We start from the raw sequence: 22,957 nt of genomic DNA on the forward strand, positions 1-22,957 counted from the left end.
GGAGGTGACTCAGTGGCAACTGGTTCTGTCTATCTCTTTCAATTTTCACACTTACTTTCTCAATCCCATTATTCTATATACAAATTGCCAACACATATATTTAAAGTTCTATACAGAACATTTGCTCTTTGGGAAAAATGCTAAAATAAAGCTCTAAACTTAGGAGATCAGAGCATTTTATCTTCACATGTGCCTACAGATAATGCTTTTAGATAGTATCTGATTATCTGTTGGCAACTCAACACTACCAGTCCCACCCTCATTTTATAGCTCTTCCCTGTACGGCAGGAGACTAAGCCTGGGAACATTTCCCTGACACTCTTTGCAGGATTCTGACCTAGGCTCTCCTGAGTTTTACCAGGTAGAAGAAAGAAAAGAAATGCATAGGCTAAGAGAGATGTGAAATGTTGCTATAGCCTCTCCACATTTCCTGGAAAATCACCACTCTGATGTTGCAGGTCACTGTGATCACTGCCAACTACTTCCTACAGTTTCAGAATCCTCCTGGCTCTCTGGAAACTAGACGTAAACATCAAGAGCTGGTAGCTATTCTCCCTGACCATTATCTCTCCAGTACCAATCCCCTCTATTAAATCCTTTCCTCAACAAACTACCTAGAGTAAATTCTGACTTGATATAAGCAGTATCCAATATATGGACAGGAAGAAATATATATAATACTTTAAGTACCTCATAATTCTGTTTCTGCTGTTTCTGAAGTGCTAAAGATTCTTCTATGGAGAGCAGCTGTGTAGGCATATGGTGAAGGGGTAGAAGCCGAGCTGCTGTGATGTCATCAAGATGCTTCTTATCTCTGCGCATCCTTTCTTCTGAGGAAACAGGAGACCCTCTTCTCTGGCACTGCCTAGCTGAACCATTTGGTTGTGAAGGTAATCTGAAGGGGAGAAGGCTTATGCTATACAACCACACTATTTTCTTTCTATTGACACACATTTAAAACCTTCACACACCAAATGGTCTTTAACATTAGAAATTCTTTTCTAAAAAGCTAACAGTAAGCAGTGTATCTACATTACATTTATAGATAAAATCTGTTTCCTTTGTCTTAACATATTTATTTCAAAAACACAAGTATTTAAACTGGTACAACTCTTTTAGAGAATAACCTGACAATTCATTGTTCTAACAGACAACAGGTATACATCTGGGTTCTTTTCCTTGCCTTTTCATTTTCCTCCCTCAAATCTTCTACTTGAACTGAAGCTGCTATCTTTTCAATAAACATCTGCTAAGGGGCCTACTGTCTAGTAGAAGCAAATGAGCATGCAAAGAGTTTCGGTACAATTAATACCGTAAGTACTGTGACAGATATCCACATGGTACACTGGAATATCAACATGTCAAGAGCCATTTCTATTACAGAGTGGGGAGATTACCAGAAACGCTTCTTTCGTCAAGGGTTTCAAAGAAGAGGTATCAAAGAAGTACAGTATACAGGGATAGAAGAGGTGTAGAGCACAAAAAAGCAGCAAGAGATAAGGCTGGAGAGTAGGGTAGGCCCAGCCTGCAATGAAGAGTTCTGTTCTATGTAATATGTTTGGATCTGTATTTTACAAACATCACTCTGACAGCAGTGAAGGGAATGGATGGTAGATTTAAGACTAGAGACAGGAACCAAAAACCAAACCAAACTCACTGCTGTCGAGTCAATTCCGACTTATAAAGACCCTCATTGGGTCTAAGGCTGCAAATCTTTACAGGAGGTTGCCCCATCTTTCTTCCACGGAGCAACTGATGAGTCCGAACCACTGATGTGTTGGTTAGCAGCCAAATGCCTTAACCACTATACCACCAGAACTTCTCAGAGGCAGGAAGAGGCCCCAATTATAGCCTAAAAGGGAGATATGAGCCTTCACTTTGACAAGAGAAATGATGAAGAATGATTCTAAGGAGATGAAGCTCACGGAGGTGTATTACGTAGGTCTTTGTGACTAGAGGGACCTCTGGTGGAGTAGTGCCTAAGGCTTTTGACTGGTAACCAGAAGGCTGGCAGTTCAAACCTACCAGCCACTGCTCAGAAGGAAGAGTGGGTAATCTACTTCCATAAAGATAACACCTAGGAAACCCAAGGAGGGGTCGCTATGAGTCAAACTGACTTGATAGCAGTGAGTTTGGTTTAGTTTTTTTGTGACTAGTAGGATATGAAGATGAGGAAAAAGGAATATACTTTGGGGATTGTGTGTGTGTGGGGGGCGGTGATGACAGAATACTAGAGAATACAGAAGTCAGTCAGTTTGGGAAAAACTAGGTGATCGTAAGCAGTTTACCTCTATTACATGATGTACCTGATGTGCCTGAGATGGTAGTGGGATATCCCAGCAGTCACATGTCTGAAGTTTTGGAGAGGACTGGTAGAGAGATGCAGGTCAGCAACCAGCATCCAAGTGCTTTATGAAGCCAGAAGAGTGTGGAGAAGGCCACAGGAAGAACACTTTCCCACCTCCAAGTGCTGCTCATGCATCAAGCCCCCTCGATCACCACCTATCAACAGCCTATTACCAATTCATTAAGTTTTTTCGCACTTCCTCTAACTGCACAGGAGCTATTTTTCTCCACAACTTCTTTACCCTTGGTAGCCCTCATTGCTATTCCCTTATCTCCCTCCTACTTCCAGGCAAGTAACTATGAAACAGAACTGGAATCAGTGTATTCTTTGTTGTACTTGCTGACTAGGTGGTGCGCCTGAAGTGAGGAAAAGTATCTTACCTTACACAACATGTGCAATTACTTGCTGAAAAATGTTTTCTATTCCTACTGAAGAGTAGAGACAGGAACCAAAAACCAAACCAAACTCACTGCTGTTGAGTCAATTCCGACTTATAAAGACCCTCATTGGGTCTAAGGCTGCAAATCTTTACAGGAGGTTGCCCCATCTTTCTTCCACGGAGCAACTGATGAGTCTGAACCACTGACGTGTTGGTTAGCAGCCTAATGCCTTAACCACTATACCACCAGAACTTCTCAGAGGCAGGAAGAGGCCACAATTATAGCCTAAAAGGGAGATATGAGCCTTCACTTTAACAAGAGAAATGATGAAGAATGATTGTGGGGCTAGTGTGGGATCAGGCAGTGTTTCGTTCTGCTGTGCATGGGGTTGCTATGAGTCGGAAATGACTCGACAGCACTTAACAACAATTCCTACTGAAAAATTAATGTAATATTAACTTGTTTTTCTATACAGCACAAATAAAGTTTTGAAGTTAAAAAAAAAGAATGAAGGGGTAAGGTTAACTTTAAAATCTATTAATAATAATAACAAAAAGTTTTAGGTATTTTTACTTAGAGGTTTTTCAGTTTTTCAAAGAAAGGCAGTATGTTGTTGTTGTTGTTTGCCATCGAGTCGGCCCCGACTCATAGCGACCCCTCCTTGGGTTTCCGAGGCAGTATCACTACAGAAGTAGGAATGCCCAACCTTCTTCCAAGGAGTAAAGGCAGTATAGTAGTTGTTTATTTCCTATCTCATATCTATGCTACATCTAGGCAAGTACCAACTGCTACTCCCTGATATGAACATTACATTGGAATACAAGTAAATAACAAGTCTTTACTTCTCAAAGAGCTTTTACTTTTCTGGCAATCTCACAAACAAAACTATGACAAGAAACTTAGAAGCAGGGTTTTCACCTATCCTGCCTGTTTCCCACTGGTTTTTAAAACCCTCTGCTCCCTCCTTCCTGAAATTGTCATTATTTAGTTTAGTATTTTCCAAATGTGTAAGCCTCAGATCCTCCTCCAGATCCTAAGCTCTTTTGAGGATGAAAACTTTAACTTTTTGTCACCACAGCATCTGCTGTTTACATAAGGCACTAAAGTATTTTTCGCTGAGAGTGTCCTTATCAGCTCCTGCAATTACTTTCCTCTTAGCTTACAGTCTCATCAAACTGGGAAGCTATATAAGAGAAAATGGTTCTGGGAGAAAAAGGCGTAATAAATTTTTTAAGTCTATATTTTATTATTAAATATTGACTGAGTATCCTGAAATTTAATATTCTCCCATGTGTTATTTAAAACCTTTTCAACTGCTTGGCTAAAATACTAAAGGGTTTTTCCACATGACTCCTCCAACCCAGCCAGGCTGTTCTGATCATTTTCAAAATATGTTCATTCCTAACTAAAGTAGTTCTCACACAGATTTTTCTTTTAAGTTTTATCAAATACCGTGTCCTTTAACAAATACTCTGTGATAGACCTGTTTCCAATGATACTCACACATTTGTTTTAAATTTATGCGCTGGGAACACTGGGTTTTTGGCTCGCATTTCTAGCACTTCCACGTAATGTGGCTTCTTCCGAGTCCCACTATGAAGGCCTGGCAAGTTATCGGTACTCGTGTTTTCCTCTAAGCAATGCTCCCCTTGTTCTGCGATTGTAATCCTTCGTAAGCTATCAATAATCAAGTGGTCAGAGCTGCTAGAAGTATCTTCTTCATGACTTGAAACGGGATGCTGAGGGAGATGCTGGCTAGCTTCAGATAAGAAAGTTATACTGGCTTTGCTGCTGGGAACTGAACATTTGTTCACTGTGTCCTCTGCCTCTGAAGTCTCTTCACTGCCTTTGTCAAGGACAGGTACAATTCCCTGCTTTGGTGAAGTTGCTTTAGATGACTTGCTGTCAGCTACAGAAGAACAGCTAGGAACTAGTGATGAAGTATCAAGTATCTGGTCAGGATTCTGAGCCTTAACTGTGTCCACAACTCCTGCAATCACTTTTTGCCTTACTTCACAGTCTAATCCAACAGGATGAAAGAGTACACTTTTTCTTCTAAACTCTTCCCGTTCCGCAATGGCCGCTTTCAGTTTGGCAACAGAGTCTAAGATCTTTTTACCTCTGTCGGGCAATCTGCAAATGAATTTTCTGTCAAATAGAAAAGAACATGTATGCATTAGAGCCATGTTTTCAAACTTTAGATATAAGATTTAAAAGACAAAGCATTATCCTCAAAGGGAGAAAAGATGATTTTTAAATCAAAATTTGATTTCCAACTGCCCCAAAACAAGAATTAAACAAATAAGATAATCATTATCCAAATGCACCCAAAACCAAGAAGATACATAAAGAACAGAGAATAAGCCTCACCTGTCTCATCCAATTAGAATTTTAGTAAGGAATTCCAACAGATCAACAGTTTTCTAAGCATAATCCTCAAGACCCTCTTGGGTGGAAAGAGGTCTCTGAGGTCACAACTATTTTCCCCTCATTTTCTCACATAAGTACAGTGGAGTTTCCCAGAGGCTACAATGATGTGTGACAACATCATTGCTCTGAAGGTGAATGTATATTCTTGCTTTTTAGTTTTATCAGCTGTCATTTCTAATAAATCAATAAATATTGCTAGATATAATCCACATAAACAAAAGTGTTTCGGGGTCCTCAATAATTTTTAAGTGTATAAAGGGGCCCTTAGACCAAAAAGTTAAGAGAATTCACTGCCACAGATTAAAAGTTCAACTTCACAAAGTCAAAACACCCAAGTGATTATTTGTCTCCTTTACTGAGTAACGGAAGTCCATTTTCAGATTCCTTCTTTAGCCACACAATAAATGAGGAAAGAAAGCTCATCAAAATAACATCTTGTTGTTGTTGTTATTTGCCGTCGAGTTGGCCCCGACTCATAGCGACCCCTCCTTGAGTTGCCGAGGCAGTATCACTACCGAAGTAGGATTGCCCAACCTTCCTTCCGAGGAGTGGCTGGTGGGTTTGAACCGCCAGCCTTCTAGTTAGCAGTCAAGTGCCTTAGGCACTATGCTACCAGAGCTCCTAAATAACATCTTAGGACCTTCTATTCTTTCTCTTAGGAGCTCTGGTAGAGTAGTGCCTAGGGCACTTGACCGCTAACCAGAAGGCTGGCGGTTCAAACCCACCAGCCACTCGGAAGGAAGGTTGGTGGGGCAATCTAATTCCGTAGTGATACCTCCTCAGAAACCCAAGGAGGGGTTGCTGAGTCAGGTCCTACTGGACTGCAAAAAACAAGATTCTTTCTCTTACATCACAATCATTCCTAGAGTCAACTATTAGCACCTAAGGAGTTCTGGTGACACAATGCCTAAGGCATTTGACTACTAACCAGAAGGTTGGTGGTTCAAACCCACCAGCCACTATGTGGAAGGAAGACAGGGCAATCTACTTCCATAAAGATTTACCACCTTGTAAACCCAATGGGGATTGCAATGAGTCAGAATTGACTGGATGGCAGTGAGTGTTGTTTGAATATAGCTGAGATTCCTGTGTTTTTCCAGTTTTCTCTTCCCTAAGTTTCACAACCACCTCTCCAGCTTTTAACTTGCCTTAATTAACCCAATGTCTATCCTGCCATGCCCTCAACTTACTAAAAATCAAACTCGGACCTATGTTCTGCCATCTACTCAACCTACTAAAAATCAAACTCGTAACTATCCCCCTCCCCTAAATTTCCTAGTTTTGTTCATGGTTTTCCATGCAGGCTGAGAACTTCAGCCATCTCGGTCAACTGCAGGTTAAAATTATTGCACAGTCACCTTCCTAGTTCACTTTCCTACAACCCCTTGTCGGGAACCTACCTAAAAATATCCTCCTACTGTCTTCTGCCTCTTATTCCTTCAAACCATTCTGTTACTAAATTAAGTTTCCTTAAAAAAAAAAAAAAAAAATCATTTTTATTGTATCACTCCCCAGCTAAAATCCATTAAGTCTACCAGCTGAGTGAGAAACTTTCTTGGCCTAATAAATCACCCTTTGTTTATATCCGACTCCTCCCATTTCCTACAGTTCCAAGAGCAGGATTTAATCCGACTCGTCCCATTTCAGACAGTTCCTAGAAGAACAGGATTTAGCAGTGAAACTGACAAAACATTAAGCCTTTCCTGTATTTGACCGGGGGGGTGCATATAAAAAGGGTTATGACACAGATCTTTCAATGAACCGATACATTAGGTGAACATAAAACCAACTTAAGTATTCACGAATAGCTCAAGCGCTAAACCGCCGTTCTGTACACGAGCAATCATCACAGGCAGTGTGTGACTACCCAGGATGCGGTACAGCTTTGCGACTGTAGGCCGTCCACTCGCAAGCGGGACTAAAATTAATCTGACTCGGGCAAGGTCACCTTCCAGAAAAGGGAACGGGGTGAGGGAATGGGGGAGGACAGCTTCCCAAGGAGCCCGACCAAAGGATCCCGGAGTTGATTCGGCGGGACCCAAGCTTACTCGTTGCGCAAAAGTCTCTCCTGGCGCTTCAACATCTCCCCCAGCTCCGCCAAACTCCGCTGCCCCAAGTCCTCGGGAGCTTGGGGCTCGAAGCCGCGGGGCAGCGAGGACATTCTGCGGGGGTTGAGGCTGGCGAGACTGTGAGCACTCAGCTTCCTCAGCGGCCCCTGCCGCTAGCGCCGGATCCGCAGCTGGCGACGACTCAGGAGCACGAGCGGGAGACGCCATTTTCCCGGAAGAACAGGCCTTCTTCGAGTCAACACGAGCTATACCGAAACGCCGGAAACAAACACAGACCATGAGAAGGGGGTGCCGGGAGAAACGGGAAGGGGCGGAAGTTACGAAGGATGACGTCAGCGCCTCAAGGTGTGCTTCTTTTCGCGCAGGTTTCAGTTCTTCATTATTCTATTCATCTGGTTCGTTGCAAAATATTTGCGTGTCACCGTTTCTTCAAAAATTATTTCAGTACCACTGTGACATCACAAAACATGATATATTAATGAATGAATAGCCACTGGTCCTTGCTCTTACGAAATTTACAGTGTCGTGAATGGGGCAGACAAACAACACACTATGACAGTAAGATTGGTATGGACATTAGGGACGTTATCTCTGAGAAATGAAATTTATGTCAAAACCTGAAGGAAGAAACAAGACAATCATTATCCCTGGGTGGTGCAAACCGTTTGTGCCGGACGGCTAATGATTGGTGGTTTGAACCAACCTCCGTTGAGATTACAGTGTGCTATCAAGTTGATCCCCACCCACAGCAATTCTGTATGACAGAACTGTGCCATAGGGTTTCCTAGGCTGTAATCTTTACAAGACCAGATTGCCAGGTCTCTCGCCCATGAAGTAGCTGGTGGGTTCCAACTTCCTACCTTTTGGTTTGCAGCATAGGGCGTAGCTATTATGCCACCAGAGCTCCTTTCCGTTAAGACTCTAGCCAAGCACTCCCTATGGAGCAGTTCTGCTCTGTAAGGGATCCGTTTGCCATAAGTCAATGGCAATGGGTTTAGATTTTTGGCCTAAGATGTGATTGCTCCTAGTCTAAGTCTCAGTGAAGTCCTGAACTGTGAAAGTTTAAAAGTTCCTTAGAAACCAAGTTTTCTTAATGAAGCTCTGTGTATTTGGGGCAGCACAATTCTTCATTGTGGCATTGACTCGGGCATGGCAGGACATTTGGTGTCTGGCTTCTGCTCACTAATTGCCATGGCACTTCCAAGTCATTATAACGGTACAAAACCATCACCACCACCAATTCCCAGAGGTTCACAAGAGTTGATGATAGGGATAAGATGTGTGGCTCAAGCTGGCTGAGAATGTCTCTTTCACAATTTCCTATTTTGCTGATAGAAATACAGAGGTACAACAACAAAAGTGAATATTCCCAGGGCACAAAAGTGACAGCCCCACATTTCAAACCCAACTGCCCAGCTGCTCTTTCCAACACACGCCTCAAAAATGCTCATCTCCTCTTTAGGTATATTTTCAAACATATGAAATTGATTTTTAAAAAGTTTTGTTTTGTTTTTCTCAGCTGTTGAGAAGAAGAAAGCAGTATAACCTGCATTGCACCCAGCTCTCACCTTCTCTTTATAATTCAGCTCCTAAAGCTATCTCCAAGGAAAGTGCAAGAAGCAGGAAAGAATCACAGAAGTATGGCTTGGGAGGCTTGAACACCCCCATAATCCCCAGAACTCCCTCCATTCTTTGATATGGAAAATTGAAGTGTTCTCAAAGCTCTGTAAAGTGCTATGTAAATACTAGTAACTCGCTTCCAACCAGACAGACACCCTAGATAAAATCTGGAGCTACTCCAAGGAACACAGTTGTAGCCTTTTCTGTATCTCCCCAATCTAGATCATCTGATTATATTAATTAATATATCAAAAGAAATTTTCTCAATGTAAGCTGCTTTCAAGAACTTCTTTAACCTCCTCTGGCCTTAGCGAAATAAGAAATACTCTGATTAAAGTCCCTAAGGCAGGTCCTAGTCCCCTGGCAAGCTTCCCCAAGGTCTCCTTCATCCTGCCTCTGGACCCCAGCTGGAGGCTTATTATTCCGCACAGTAGTGAATCCCCATCCTCTGATCCTGGGCCACAGGTGTGCAACGCAAAGATGGCTTTCTTTCAGGCCACAGAATTTTGCCTGCTGCCAGCTTCCTCCTGTAAAAGGCTGTTTCTTTTCCCCTTGCCAATTATACATCTTGGCTTAAGCTTCAGCTCCTCCCTGAGCTTTACTAGATTATTCCAACGCAAATCACTTTTGCTTTTCCTCATAACTATAGTACTTAGAGTTGGCACCCCACTATATGAAGCACATAATGCTTCTCCGATTGTATTATAAGGAACTCTGGTGGCACAGTGGTTAAGTGCTTGGCTGCTAACCAAAAGGTTGGTGGCTCAAGCCCACCATAATCTACCTCTGTAAAGATACACAGCCTCGGAAACCCTATGGGGGCAGTTTTACTCTGTCCTATAGGGTTGCTGAGTTGAATTGACTCAATGACACTAAGTTGGTTTTTTAAAATTGAATTATGCATGGTGGTTTCTTTTTTTCCTTTCTAACTAATTTGTAGGAGTATTTTGGTGGTGCAAACAAAGAACATAGATTTCAACAGCAACGTTTGGGAGAAAAGGACATAAAATGGAGAAATTTACAACAGGAAAACGAAGAACAATAAGTTCCATGGGTTTTACCTGTATCCAGCCAAAAAGGTTGTTGGTTTGAACCCACCCAGAAGCACCTCAGAAGACAGGGCTGGCAGTTTGCTTCCACACAATCACTCTTGAAAATTCTGTTGGGCAGCTCTACTCTGCTAGAGTTACAGGGTCGCCATGAGTGGGAATTGACCTAACAGTAACAACAGCAACTAAATTGTATAGTCCTTTTTTGTCAGGAAGCTATTTGTACTTCTCTGTCTCCCATTACTCCTATGGCAAATACTAATTGGCAGAATCTCCCTCTCTGTTCATTTTTTTCTCCCTCTTTTCCTCGTGTTCTACTTTTCCTTAATAAAATGTCCCTTATATATACATAAACCATAAGCCTTTTATATAAGTATTAACTATAGTTACAATGAATATTTTCAGTGGTGGGGGATAGAATCTTCTATACAACATAGCTTAAGGCTTCAAGACATTATAATACAAATCCAAATTCCTAACAACTCCCATGCACAAACCATCCTATTCTCTTGTCAGCAACCAAGAAGCTTGGCAAAAGATTTGAGAAAGACTGCCCTGAATCAAAAGCAAGATATTTGTTTGTACTTCAAAATGAAAACAGGCATAGCATTCTTTTATGTCCATTAAACAAATTCAAAAAAATGTAAGTATTTAGAACACAGATTTTAACAGCAGTGTCTGTGAGGAAAGGACATAATATGGAGAAATTCAACAATGAGAAAACAAGAACAATGAGCTCCATGTGTTTTACCTGTTTCCAACCAAACCAAACACATCTTTGAGAATCAATGGGGGCCACAAACCATGGCAGCTAATCTCTGTTAAAGAATTCTAGTTGCATAACAAAATAATGTTGTTAATTATTTTATTATCTATAATAAAGTTGAATCTGGACAAATGTTTTTTGGGTTTTTGTTTGTTTTCCCTTTTTAATGTTCATTTTTTTTTTTTTTTTTTTTGAAAGTCCAGGTCACCTTTCCAGTGGTACTCTGATTAACCTCTTGAATGTTAATTGTCCTCAAAAGCAAACTAATGAATTTGACTGTGTTGAAAAGAAAGAAAACTTCAAAACAAAGAAGAAAAGGGTAGGAAAATTTCCTCAGACACATAAAGTGCTACTAGGATGACTTACCTGTCCCACTGACACTAAGCTGCCCAAAGATGCAGTATTGTTTGAACATGATAAAAACTCACTCTGGGAATGATTTCATTTGTCCTTATGGAATTGAAGATAAACAGACTCAATCAATTATAACATTGATCAAAGTTAATCCTCAGACTCCCCAGCCTGCTCTTCTCTGTTTCCTCCTTTTGATTATCCATTTGGGGGCTTGAATGGCCACAAAACTGACTATAATACACCTGCAGTCAACCAAAATGGCAGCAACAGTATCTGCCTCTTCCCTATCTTTGAACCTGGGTGTGCTTATGACCATAGCAAAACCAGCTTCCCAGGTGAGGTGATAAAAGATGATGTAGCTTCTTCCTAGTTCTCTTGGGGCACTTGACCTTGGAATTCAGCCAATAAGCTGTGAAGAAGCCTGAGTTTGTGTAGGTGTTTTGGGTGTTGGCCCCAGCCAAGGTCTCAGCCAACAGGTAGCATCAACCACCAGTCATGTGAACAAGCAAACCTTCAGATTATTCCAGCCCCCAACTGTCCAATCACTTCTAAACTTTGAGACTTCTAAACTGAGGTCCCAGATACTATTCCAGAGCAGAGACAAACCACCCTCACTATGCTCTTTCTGAATTCCTGATCTACAGAATTCAGAGGCATAATAAAGTTGTTCTGTGCTTACTCCTTTAAGATTGTAGTGGTTTGTTATACAATAGTAACAGGAGCACTATCAAAGGTAAATCCTTCCAGTTGTGCTCTGGATCCCATCTGTTCTTGCTTCCTGGGAGAGCTCATTCATTTGTTCATTTAATAAATATGTATTGGGTACCCAAGACACTGTCCTAGACTTTATAGGTAGTGATGAATGAGACAAACAAACTTCTGCCACAATGGAACTTACATTTTCTCAGATCGTACTAACTGCCATGTAGTGAAGTAAACAGGGTGGTACAATACAGAATGATTGGAAGGCTACTTTGATTGGGTGATTGGTGTTGGCTTCTCTGAGGAAGTAATTTGTTAGCTGAATCCTGAATGACAAGAAGCAACCAGTCATGGGAAATCTGATGGAAATGCATTCCAAGCAGAGGGAACAGCAAATACTATGACCCGAAAAAGAGAAAGACCTCAGCATGTTCAAATGACAGAAAGGAGGCCAGTGTGAAAGGCTGGGGCTAGATCTCACAGGGTTTTGTTGATCTATATATGAAGCTTGTATTTCATTCTAAGTCATCTATAGTGGGCAGCCTCTAGGATGGCTCCCAATGACCCCACCCTTATATAATCCCTTCCTATTGAGTGTGGGCTGGATTTATTGACATCTTCTACCAAACAGAATATGGCAGAAGTCATGGGGTGTCATTTCCAAGATTAGGTTATAAAAGATTTGACAGACACTTCACCAAAGAAAATGTACAGAGGAGAAACAAACATAATAATGTGCTCAACATTATTAACCATTAGGAAAATACACATAAAAATCACCATGAGATACTACTTCACACCTATCAGAATTTCTTAAATTAGAAAGACTGACCATGTCAAGTGTTGGCAAAGATGTGAAGCAACTGGAACTCTTACACATTGCTAATGGAAATACAAAATGCTACAACCACTTTGAAAAATAGTTTGGCAGTTTTCTTAAAAAGTTAAACATACCTTGACATATGCCCAGTCATTCCTTTGCTAGGTATTACTCAAGAGAAATGAAAGCGTATGTACATACCAAGACTTGTGCATAAATGTTCATAGCAGCTATATTTGAAATAGTCCAAAAATTTAAACAACCCAAATGTCCATCAACTGGTGAATGATAAACAAATGTTGGTCTATCCATACAATGGAATACTATGGTACATGGACCAAATCTGATGCAACTCAAAAAATTTCTCTCAGTTAAATAAGCCAGAAAAATAAGAGTGTGTATTGTATTATTCCATTTATATATAAAATTCTTTAAAAATAAATCTAATCTAGAGTAACAGAAAGCAAATCAGTGATTGCCTGAGGATATGGGTGGCAAGGAGAGGTTGGAGGAGGGATTATGAAGGAGCAGGAGAAAACTGTTGGGGAGGTTGGATGTGTTCATTATCTTGATTGTGGGATGGATATATGGGTATATATTCAATAAATCAAATAAACTACATCAAATTGTATACTTTAAATATGTGCAGTGTATAGTATGTCAGCTGTACACCAAAAAGCTGTTCAACATTCCCCCATAGCTTCTACCCTCTCTTCTATTTTTAGAGATCAGATTCCAAAATAATTGTCTACACTCTCTGTCCATACTTCTTCACCCCTCTTGCCTACTCCATCAGTCCTCTCCCAGGTGTCAAATCCAAGCAACAGACTTTAGTCTTTATCTTCCTTACTGCACCTGATGCTGTTGACAAGTCTCTCCTTAAAACTCTCTCCTACCATAATGCCCATGGTACCAATCTCTCCAGGATTTTCAGCATAGGACTTTTTTGGCTTTTTGCTTTTGAGGTTAGAATTAGAGTTAGATAGAGTAGAACATTTCTACTTGATATCCCAAAGCCTTCTGAGGCTGAACATGTCCAAAACTGTACTCATTTATATTTCCCACCCCAACTCACTCTTCCTCTTTTAATTCCTCTCTCTCTCTCTCTCTCTTTTTTTTTTTTTTTGTAATGTCATCACCATCTACCTAGTTGCCCAAGCTGGAAACTAGATATTCATACCTGGTTATTCTTTTTTACCCAACTAGTCACTAAATCCTAAAGCCTAAATACCTTTCAGATTCTGGTTGGCACAAATGGTTAAGCAGTTGGCTACTAAATGAAAAGTTGGCAGTTTGAATCTACCCATTGGTGCCTTGAAAGAAAGGCCTGGCAATTTACTTCTGAAAGATAATATCCATTGAAATATCCATTTGGAAATGGAACATGCTGAATTTTCAAACAAACCAAAGCAGCAGCCAAACATAGTTAGTGAAAAATTAATTAAGAATGGTAAACCTCCCAAAGAGTCCACAAGAAAACTTAGAGAGGTAACAGAGGAATTTAGCAAAGTTTCAGGGTACAAAGCCAAGAAATAAAAATCAGCTGGGTTTCTATACACTATTAATGAGAAATCTGAAAAGGAAATTAGGGAAACAATTCTATTTACAATGGCACCTAAGAGAATAAAAGACCTAAGAATAAATCTAACCAGGGACATGATAGATTTACACAATGAAAACTATATAAAACATTGCTGGGAGATTATAGAAGACTTAAATATATGGAAAGATGTTCCATGTTCATGGCTTGGAAGATTCAGTATTGTTAAGATGTCAATACTACCCAAAGCAATCTATAGATTCAACACAATCCCAATCACAATTCCAGTTATTTTTTCTTTACAGAAATAGAAAAACTAGTCCTCAACTTTGTATGGAATGACAAGAGGCCCTGAATAGCTAAAACAATATTGAAAGAGAATAACAAATAGGAGGACCCATACTTACTGACTTTAAAACACACTATACATCTACAGTAATCAAAGCAGACTGGTACTGGTATAACGAAAGGCACATAGACCAATGAAATAGAATCCGCAGTCCAGAAATAAACCCATACATCTATCATCAGCTGATTTTTGACAAGGGTGTTAGATGCATTTGATGGGGAAAGAAGGGTCTCTTCAATAAATGGTGCTGGGAAAATTGGATTGCTACATGAAGAAAAATGAAACAGGATCCATGCCTCACACCATACACAAAAACAATGTCAAAATGGATTAAGGACCTAAATGTGCAACTAAAACCACAAAATTCTTAGAAGAATGAGCAGGAGCAATGCTCTCAGGCCTAGCTTTTAACAACGGGTCATTTAATAAAATAACAAAAGCACAAACAGCAAAAGACAATTGGGACCTCATAAAAATTAAAAACTTTTGTTCATCAAAAGACTTTACCAAAGAAGTGAAAAGACAAGTTACCAGATGGGAGACTATCTTTGGAAACCATATATCTGATAAGAATCTAATAACCAAAATATATATATAACTGACAACAACAAAAAGACAAATAATTCAGTCATAAAAAGGCAAAGGACTTGAATAGACATTTCACCATAGAGAACATTCAGATGACCACCAAACACATGAAAAAATGCTCTACATCATTAGCATCAGAGAGATGCAAATCAAAACCACAGTGAGATACCATTTCACTCCCACTAAGATGGCTAAGATTTGCAAAAAAAAAAAAAAAAAAACCCAGAAAATAACAAGTGTTATTGAGGATGTGGCTTAATTAGAACCCTTACCCATTGTTGGTGGGAATGCAAAATGTTACAACCATTGTAGAAAGCAGTGTGGCAGTTCTTTAAAAAAAAAAAAAAAAAAAAACTACCATATAACCTAGCAATTCCACTCCTAGGTATACATCCAAAAGATTTGAAAACAGAGACTGAAAAAGAGACTTATACCTCAATGTTCATTGCAGCACTACTTCCAATAGGCTAAAGGTGGAAACAATCTAAATGCCCATTTATGGATGAATAACTAAATAAAATGTGGCACGTACATAAAATGGAATACTCCTACTCAGCCAGTAAGAGAAATGAAGACTTAATACATGCTACAGCATGGATGGGGCTGGCAAGCATTATTCTGAATGAAATAAGTCAATCACAAAAGGAAAAATATATGACCTCACTTATATAAAAAGACAGCTAACTAGAAGGCTGACGGTTCAAACCCACCAGCCACTCCTTGGAAGGAAGGTTGGACAATCTACTTCCATTGTGATACTGCCTCGGAAACCCAAAGAGGGGTTGCTATGAGTCGGGCCCAACTTGAGGGCACATAACAACAACAACAACAACATATAAAAAGACAAGAATAGACAAATGTATAGATAATAGAGTTTATTAGTGGTTGCCAGGGGTAGGAATGAGGGGGAAAGGAAGGGTTAAGAGTAATAGAAATACCATGGTGATTAAGGATAGGGTTGCACAGTTGATTATTTTAATTGCTGTCAGTAACAATAAGTTTTACATTTGTAAAAAGTTCAATTGGCAAAAGGTATGTGATAGATATATTTAAAACAATGACCAAAAAAAAAAAAAAAATTTCAGAGTAGCTACTGAGGCTGCTTATGTACATCCAAAAACCTCATGGAATTTGGTTTCTTGCTTTGGAGGCTTAGGGTCATGGTTTCATGGAACAGTCCACTTACTTGTCCTAATCACATATTTAGTGCATCTACTCTACCTCCCAGTTTGATGGGTAGTGCATGGAGTCTTAGAAGCCTGCAAGTGACCATCCAAGGCACAATAATTGGTCTCTATTCTTCTGGAACAACAAAGGAAGAAGGAAATTCAGGAATAAGAGGAGGATATGGAATGGGTGAGTAATTACCTTCATGAATAACTGCTTCCTTTGCCATGAGACCTGAAGGACTGGATGGTGCCCAGCTACCATTACTAAACATTTTGATCAAAGATTCCATAGAAGAATCCTGATCAAAAGGGGGAAAATGTATAACATACTTTCAAATTCACATGGACTTCAGACTTTCAGGAGCCAAAAAGGTTGGATGAACACCAAAAACTATTAACGTGGGATAATCTTTAAACCTTAAACCAAAACTATCCCCTGAAATTATCTTAAAACAAAACAATAATTTAACTTAACTAATAATTGCCTTGAGCAGTATGCTCTTCTAAGAACTATCTATGTGAGATCAAATTGACAGCAGCAACTCCAAAGATTATGTAGGAACCTTAGAGGGCAGTGAGTTTATGTTAATGGGAGAGGAACAACTCAGAAAAAGAGGATGAGATTAGTTGCATGACTAGAAGAATGTAATCACTGTCACTAAATGGTACATATAGAAACTGTTGAACTGTTACATGTTTTGCTGTGTGCATTCTCAACAACAAAATAAATAAAATTCTTTTTTAAAAAAAGAATAGTAAACTTAAGACTCTCTTGAATAATGGTTCACATCTGTGTGCAATTCTTCCAAAAGTCCTCTTTCAGTCAGTTCCCCAAACTGTTTTCTAAGATGGGCAGAGGAGTGGAGACAGAGGCAAATGTTAGGGCTTTCAGACCACTCCATCTAAGGGCCACTCTCCCCTGGCCGCCCCTCTGTCCCTCAGCGCTGAACTTCACAATTAAGTGACTGGAGGATGGGCAATTAGGGAAGAGAAAGTAAAGGGAAGGTGGGAAGGCCTGGAAGTGGGGTATGAGAAAAACTGAGTGAAAAAAAAGGAGAAAGAAAGGCAGGAGGAAAGAGAAAGGGGCTGGTAAACAGACAAAAAAGTGGAAGAGACACTAAGCGAAATAGCATTTCTCTGCACAATCACAAGAAAAATAAAGCCTCATAAGTGCTTAAGAATGCACGGATACATTCCTCATTTCCCTTCCAGCACTAGCATTCTATATTTCTACAAAATGTCATGTTTCCCTTCTTTATATTTCACTAGGATCCCAAGGCAGCAAAAGATTTTCCTCTGGTACCCAAGGGTTTAAGTTGTAAAGTGCATGCACTCCACACTAAAAGTACATGCTTGCATTAGTTATCCAAATTGTTTGAAATGAGGAACCAAATTTTCAGCTCATATCTCCCTTTTTATCAGCAAATAGTAATTTAAAGCCATTTACTGGGGTTACGGTTCCCGGGTGACAGACGTGGCCTATTAAAATTTGTCTTGACAGAAGATCCTTGCTGCTTTCTCCAAGTACCGTCAGGCTGTTGGTTTATGAACAGGATGAACAGACGGTCTATCCCAGAGGGGTTGAGGGAGGAAGCATGTTCAAATGGCTGCCTGCATCTTTGTTTGCTCAGCTGCATAGAAAACTAGGACTAAGGGAAATGGGATTAATCAAGGGGGCAGTTGCCCATGAAGAAAAAAAAAAAAAAAAAAAGAAGAGTTTGGTGAGAAAATACCAGCCAAATAAGTTTCAAGTTGGAAGGAAAAGTCTCTTTTTTCTCCTCAGACCTTCACATGGCTGAATGTAGTTTAACGACAAATCTCATATTTTCAGGTCTCCACTGTATCTTATGATCTTTTTGATTTTGTAGGAAAAATAGTAATTCATAGGAAAAAAATTAAATGTTTAGTTCTCTGAAATTCCATGCCATTTTACTTTTTAGTTTCCAATTTTTACTTTTTAATTAAAGAAGATAATCAGTGAGATATATGCCTAACTGTAATTGAATAGTAACAGTTTTATAAAATATTTCATATGAATAATCTTACAAACCAGGAAAACAAGTCCTGAAAATATCATGGGTAGTAGATATTGTAGCTAAGACCCCTCCTCTCAGTCTAGGAGACAGAATCCTATGAGATACTTGTAAAGTACCCTCTCCTCCCCTTCACTTATTTCTCTTCCTTCTAAATGAAAAGTCAGTGGCTCAAACACACCAGCCGCTCCATGGAAGATGTGGCAGTCTGCTTCCTTAAAGATTATAGCCTTAGAAACACTATGGGGCAGTTCTACTCTGTCCTATAGGGTTGCTATGAGTCAGAATCCACTCAAAGGCAATGGATTTTGACACCCTGGCTGAAGTTCCATTACTAAGATTATCTGGTTAAAAGGAGCTTCCTCTGAGACCATAGATACTTTCACAAATGTGTTGGTCTATCATTTATTTACACATGAATTAGCTCCAAATGGCTTTCTCCTAAAAGGGCTAGCTGAAGTGATTCATCTACACTAACAGTGGAATTTGATTGAAGAGAAAGGGAGAAAATAAAGGGAATATTGAGCAATCTGAGAGGAAGGGCAGATATAAGAGAATATCATAATGGGGATTGCAGGATAGCAGGAAGACTTCAGAGGACCTGTCTTCCAGGATTTGTAAAATATGTACGTAGGGCAGGCAAAAAAAAGGAAGTAGGAGGATGTCAAAAGCAAACTTTGCTTAGGGTTGTTTGAAATTCCATACTGTACATAATTGGGCTTTATCTAAGTGTTTTCATAAAACACATAATATATTGTATATCATAAGTCTGGTTATAAAAATTTCCTCATTAATAAAATATGCTCAGATAATTGATGCTTACATTTCTTTTATGCTTGTTTTTTTTTTTTTTAATTGTGATTTGGGTGAAAGTTAACAGACCAAATTCACTTTCCATACAGCAGCTCACATACACTTTGTCTCATGACATTGATTACAATTTACCACAATGCAACAGCTTCCCTCCCACTTCCTCCCCATAGTTACCTCTTCCCTGTGTTCTTCCCTCCATGTACTCCTGCCCTCTGAGCTGTCTCCCTGTGCATACACAGCCCTTCTATTCTCCCATGACTGTTCTCTCCAAGGAGTGTATCTACCTAATGTAAATGTTCAGCTCATATGTCTGTCTTTTGTTTGGCTGGAAGTCACAGGAGTGGGTTCAATTCCAAACTTGATGGGCAGCCAGGGGGCATAGTCTCAGGGGCTCCATCAAGCTCTATCAGACCAGCAAAACTGGTCCCTTTTTTTTTTCCAAATGCTTTTGAGTTTTGTTCCACATTGTTCTACACTCTATCCAAGATCTCCTACAAAGATCTCCCTCTGAGTGGTTGACAGTGGTAGCTGGGCACCATCTAGTTCTTCTAGTCTCACAGTCATATAGGCTGAGGACTGCATGGTGTACCAGTCACTTGGACTAATTGTTTCCATGAGTCTTTGGTTTTCTTCATTCTTCTTTGCTCTGGACAAGGAGAGACCCATCACTGCATCTAGATGGCTGCTAGCAAGCTTTTAAGATCCCGGTCACTACTTGCCAAAGTAGGATGTGGAACAATGTTTTGTGTAGTATGTTATGTCAATTGAACTTAATGTCCCCTGGGACTATGGTTCTGAGCCCACAGGTCCAACTACTCACTCCCTCTGGGTAGCTGGTTGTAGCCAAGAAGTGACTACAACCTTGTCCCTTGTCAGCTCTACTATATACTTGGGAAATTTTTATGTTTGTTCAAAGAGTGTTTGCACATATATTTATCATAAAACAGAAAAGCACAAGGGAGGTAATTTGCATAGTCATTAAAGGGTGAGAGTTCATAATACCCACTCCTCTCAAGTTTCTTTGAAGGGAGAGCTATCCATTTGGTGGAGGAAAAGAAGAATCAGGTCTCTACTACAATGTTAGCACACCATGTCTCCACTGTCTAGATTCTGATTTGTCTGATCACCTTTATTTTTCTATCTTGCATGACAAAGAACACAGCCCTGAGAAAATTCAGCTGGTGGAATAGTAGGGGAGAAGTAAAGGATGCTCATGTGATATATGTGTTGTTGTTATGTACTGTCGAGTAGGACCCGACTCATAGCGACCCCTCCTTGGGTTTCCGAGGCAGTGTCACTACGGAAGTAGATTGCCCAATCGTCCTTCCGAGGAGTGGCTGGTGGGTTTGAACCGCCAGCCTTCTGGTTAGCAGTCAAGTGCCTTAGGCACTATGCTACCAGAGCTTCCATGTAATGTATAGTCAAGAGAAAATTTTAGGAAAAAAAAAGTCCACAATTTTCTCCTCAAAAATATGGAGGAGAGAAAAGTCAGACATAGCATTGAGAACCAGTTTTAATTCTCCTGGAATCAAAATTTCTGGGGCCCATGGAGTTGGGACAACCCATCTAGACCATTGTCCTTAGATAATATTTTGAACCTTGAGCCTTGAGCACACTGGTCAAACAATGATATTACTAATTAATAAAGACCATTTTGCCCTGGCTTTGTGCTCTTTTGAAACTGAAAACTGTATTTTAAGGTAAACTGTGATTGTGTAAACATGTTCCCCAACCTTTTTCCATAATAATGTCGATAAGATGGGGTACAAGGATTTTTGGAAGTTCTCAACTTCAGAACATTTTTGACACCCTAGTGGAAATTTTTCCTTGATCTGCAAATCATATATTAAATAAACTTCGATTGATGTCTACTATTGGATTAAAAGGAGTTCTGGTAGCGTAGTGCCTAAGGCACTTGACTGCTAACCAGAAGGCTGGTGGTTCAAACCCACCAGCCACTCCTCGGAAGGAAGGTCGGGCAATCTACTTCTGTAGTGATACTGCCTCAGAAACCCAAGGAGGGGTTGCTATGAGTCGGGTCTGACTCAACGGCACATGACAACAACAACAACATTGGCTTAATATGGTTTTTAACAGCACAGAGGACAACAAAGAGGGACAGGAGCAGAAATGGAAGAGGAGGATTGTCACCCTCAATTCTTTTCCTTTTTTGGCAAGTCAATAACTTCTCGTGTCCTCAGTTTTCTCCTTTTTAAAATGGGGCTATTAAACCAGAAAAACTCCAAGATGCCTTTCAACACTTAAATTTATGATTCCAGCATGAATAATATCATAAGACATTCTTTGGCAACATCTGCATCTATTTAAGGTCATATATGTTGAGAAGAAATATTTGGTATGCAGTAAACCAGGAAGCAGGTAGCTCCATTTATGTAAATACTCATCCAACATTGATGAAGTTTCAGGTTTTATTAAGTTTTGCTGTACTCCGTTCATTGACCATATTGATGGAACTGGATAATGTTTCCTATCACATAGAATTCTTGGCAATAATTTAGTTTTTAAAAATCTAAAGATGACAGCCCTTGAGTAATTTAACATTATTTCTAAGGTTTAAAAGAAAAAAGAAACTTAGTTTGTCAAAATAGCAGAAGACCAGCAAATTATAATGAATAGTTTAGGAGGAACAGCACATGAAGCAGACTGAATAAAAGAAAAAAGTAATTTGAAAGAATAAGTACTGTTTACTTATAGTGCAGGAGTCCTTACAATTAGTCATTGAAAACCCTATGGATAAAGACAATGCTCTTTTTTTTTTTTTTTTTCTTTATTGTGATTTGGGTGAAAATTTACAGAGCAAATTCACTTTCCATACAGCAGTTCACATATACATTTATCATGACATTGACCACAATTCACCACAATGCAACAGCTCCCCTCCCACTTCCTCCTGACAGTCACCTCTTTCCTGTATCCATCACTCCATGCACCCCTGCCCCCTGAGCTGTCTCCCTGTGCATAAACATCCCTTCTTTCTCCCATGATTGTTCTCTCCAAGGAGTCTATCTACCTCAGGTAAGTGTTCAACTCATATACCTGTCTTTTGCTTGGCTGGAAGCCACAGGTGTGGGTTCAATTCCAGACCTGAAGGACAGCTAGGGGCCATAGTCTCAGTGGTTCCACCAGGCTTAAAGACAATGTTCTACATCCTACTTGATGAGTAGTGACTGGGGTCTTAAAAGTTTGCGAATGCCATTTAAGATACAAATATTGGTCTTTTCTCATCTACAGCAAAGAAGAGTGAAGAAAATCAAAGACTCAAGGAAACAGTTAGTCCAAAGGACTAATGGATCACACAAACCACAGCCTCCACTAGACTGAGACTAGAACTACATGGTACCCACCTATCACTATTGACTGTTCTGGTTGCAATCACAATAGAAAATCCTGGACAGAATGGAAGAAAAATGTAGAACAAAATTCAAAATCATAAAAAAAGACCAGACTTATTGGTCTGACAAAGATTGGTAGAACCCCAAGACTATGGTCTGTAGACATCTTTCCAGCCTGGAAGTTAACTGACTCCCAGAGATCACCTTTCAGCCAAACAGTAGACAGGCCTATAATATGAACAATAACACCTGTGAGGGAAGTGCCCCTCAGAAAAATCAACCTCATCAGACCAAAAGGGCAGCATTTGCCCAAAAACACAGCTCAGAAGTCAGGAAGGAGCAGGAAAGATGGACAAATGGAAATGGGGAACCCAGGGAGGGAGTGAAAAGAGTGCAATTACATTGAGCAGATTGTAACTAATGTCACAAAACAAAGGTGTATAAATTGTTGAATGAGAAAATAATTTGCTCTGTAAAATTTCACCCAAAGCACAACAAAATGTTTTTTAAAAATATATGTATCCTTCTGACTCTGAATAGAGGCCAAACCAGTCATACAGAAACAATATCCCTAA

The 22,957-nt window shown here is 39.8% G+C and overlaps 1 protein-coding gene across 1 annotated transcript in view; it reads right to left on the minus strand.

The window, feature by feature from the left end:
- Nucleotides 1–7,318, minus strand: part of POLR2M (RNA polymerase II subunit M) — an 8,510-nt gene extending 1,192 nt beyond the window's left edge. The window contains exons 1-3 of the mRNA XM_007958800.1: nt 7,206–7,318; nt 4,231–4,875; nt 691–895 (exon numbers count right to left, since the gene is read on the minus strand). Coding sequence (XP_007956991.1) covers nt 691–895; nt 4,231–4,875; nt 7,206–7,318 — 963 coding nt within the window. The remainder of the gene's footprint in view (nt 1–690; nt 896–4,230; nt 4,876–7,205) is intronic.
- Nucleotides 7,319–22,957: the final 15,639 nt, after the last annotated feature.

This window comes from Orycteropus afer, unplaced genomic scaffold (genome assembly GCF_000298275.1).
Source record: "Orycteropus afer afer isolate SDZICR_OR568_19922 unplaced genomic scaffold, OryAfe1.0 scaffold00015, whole genome shotgun sequence".
NCBI lineage: Eukaryota > Metazoa > Chordata > Mammalia > Tubulidentata > Orycteropodidae > Orycteropus > Orycteropus afer.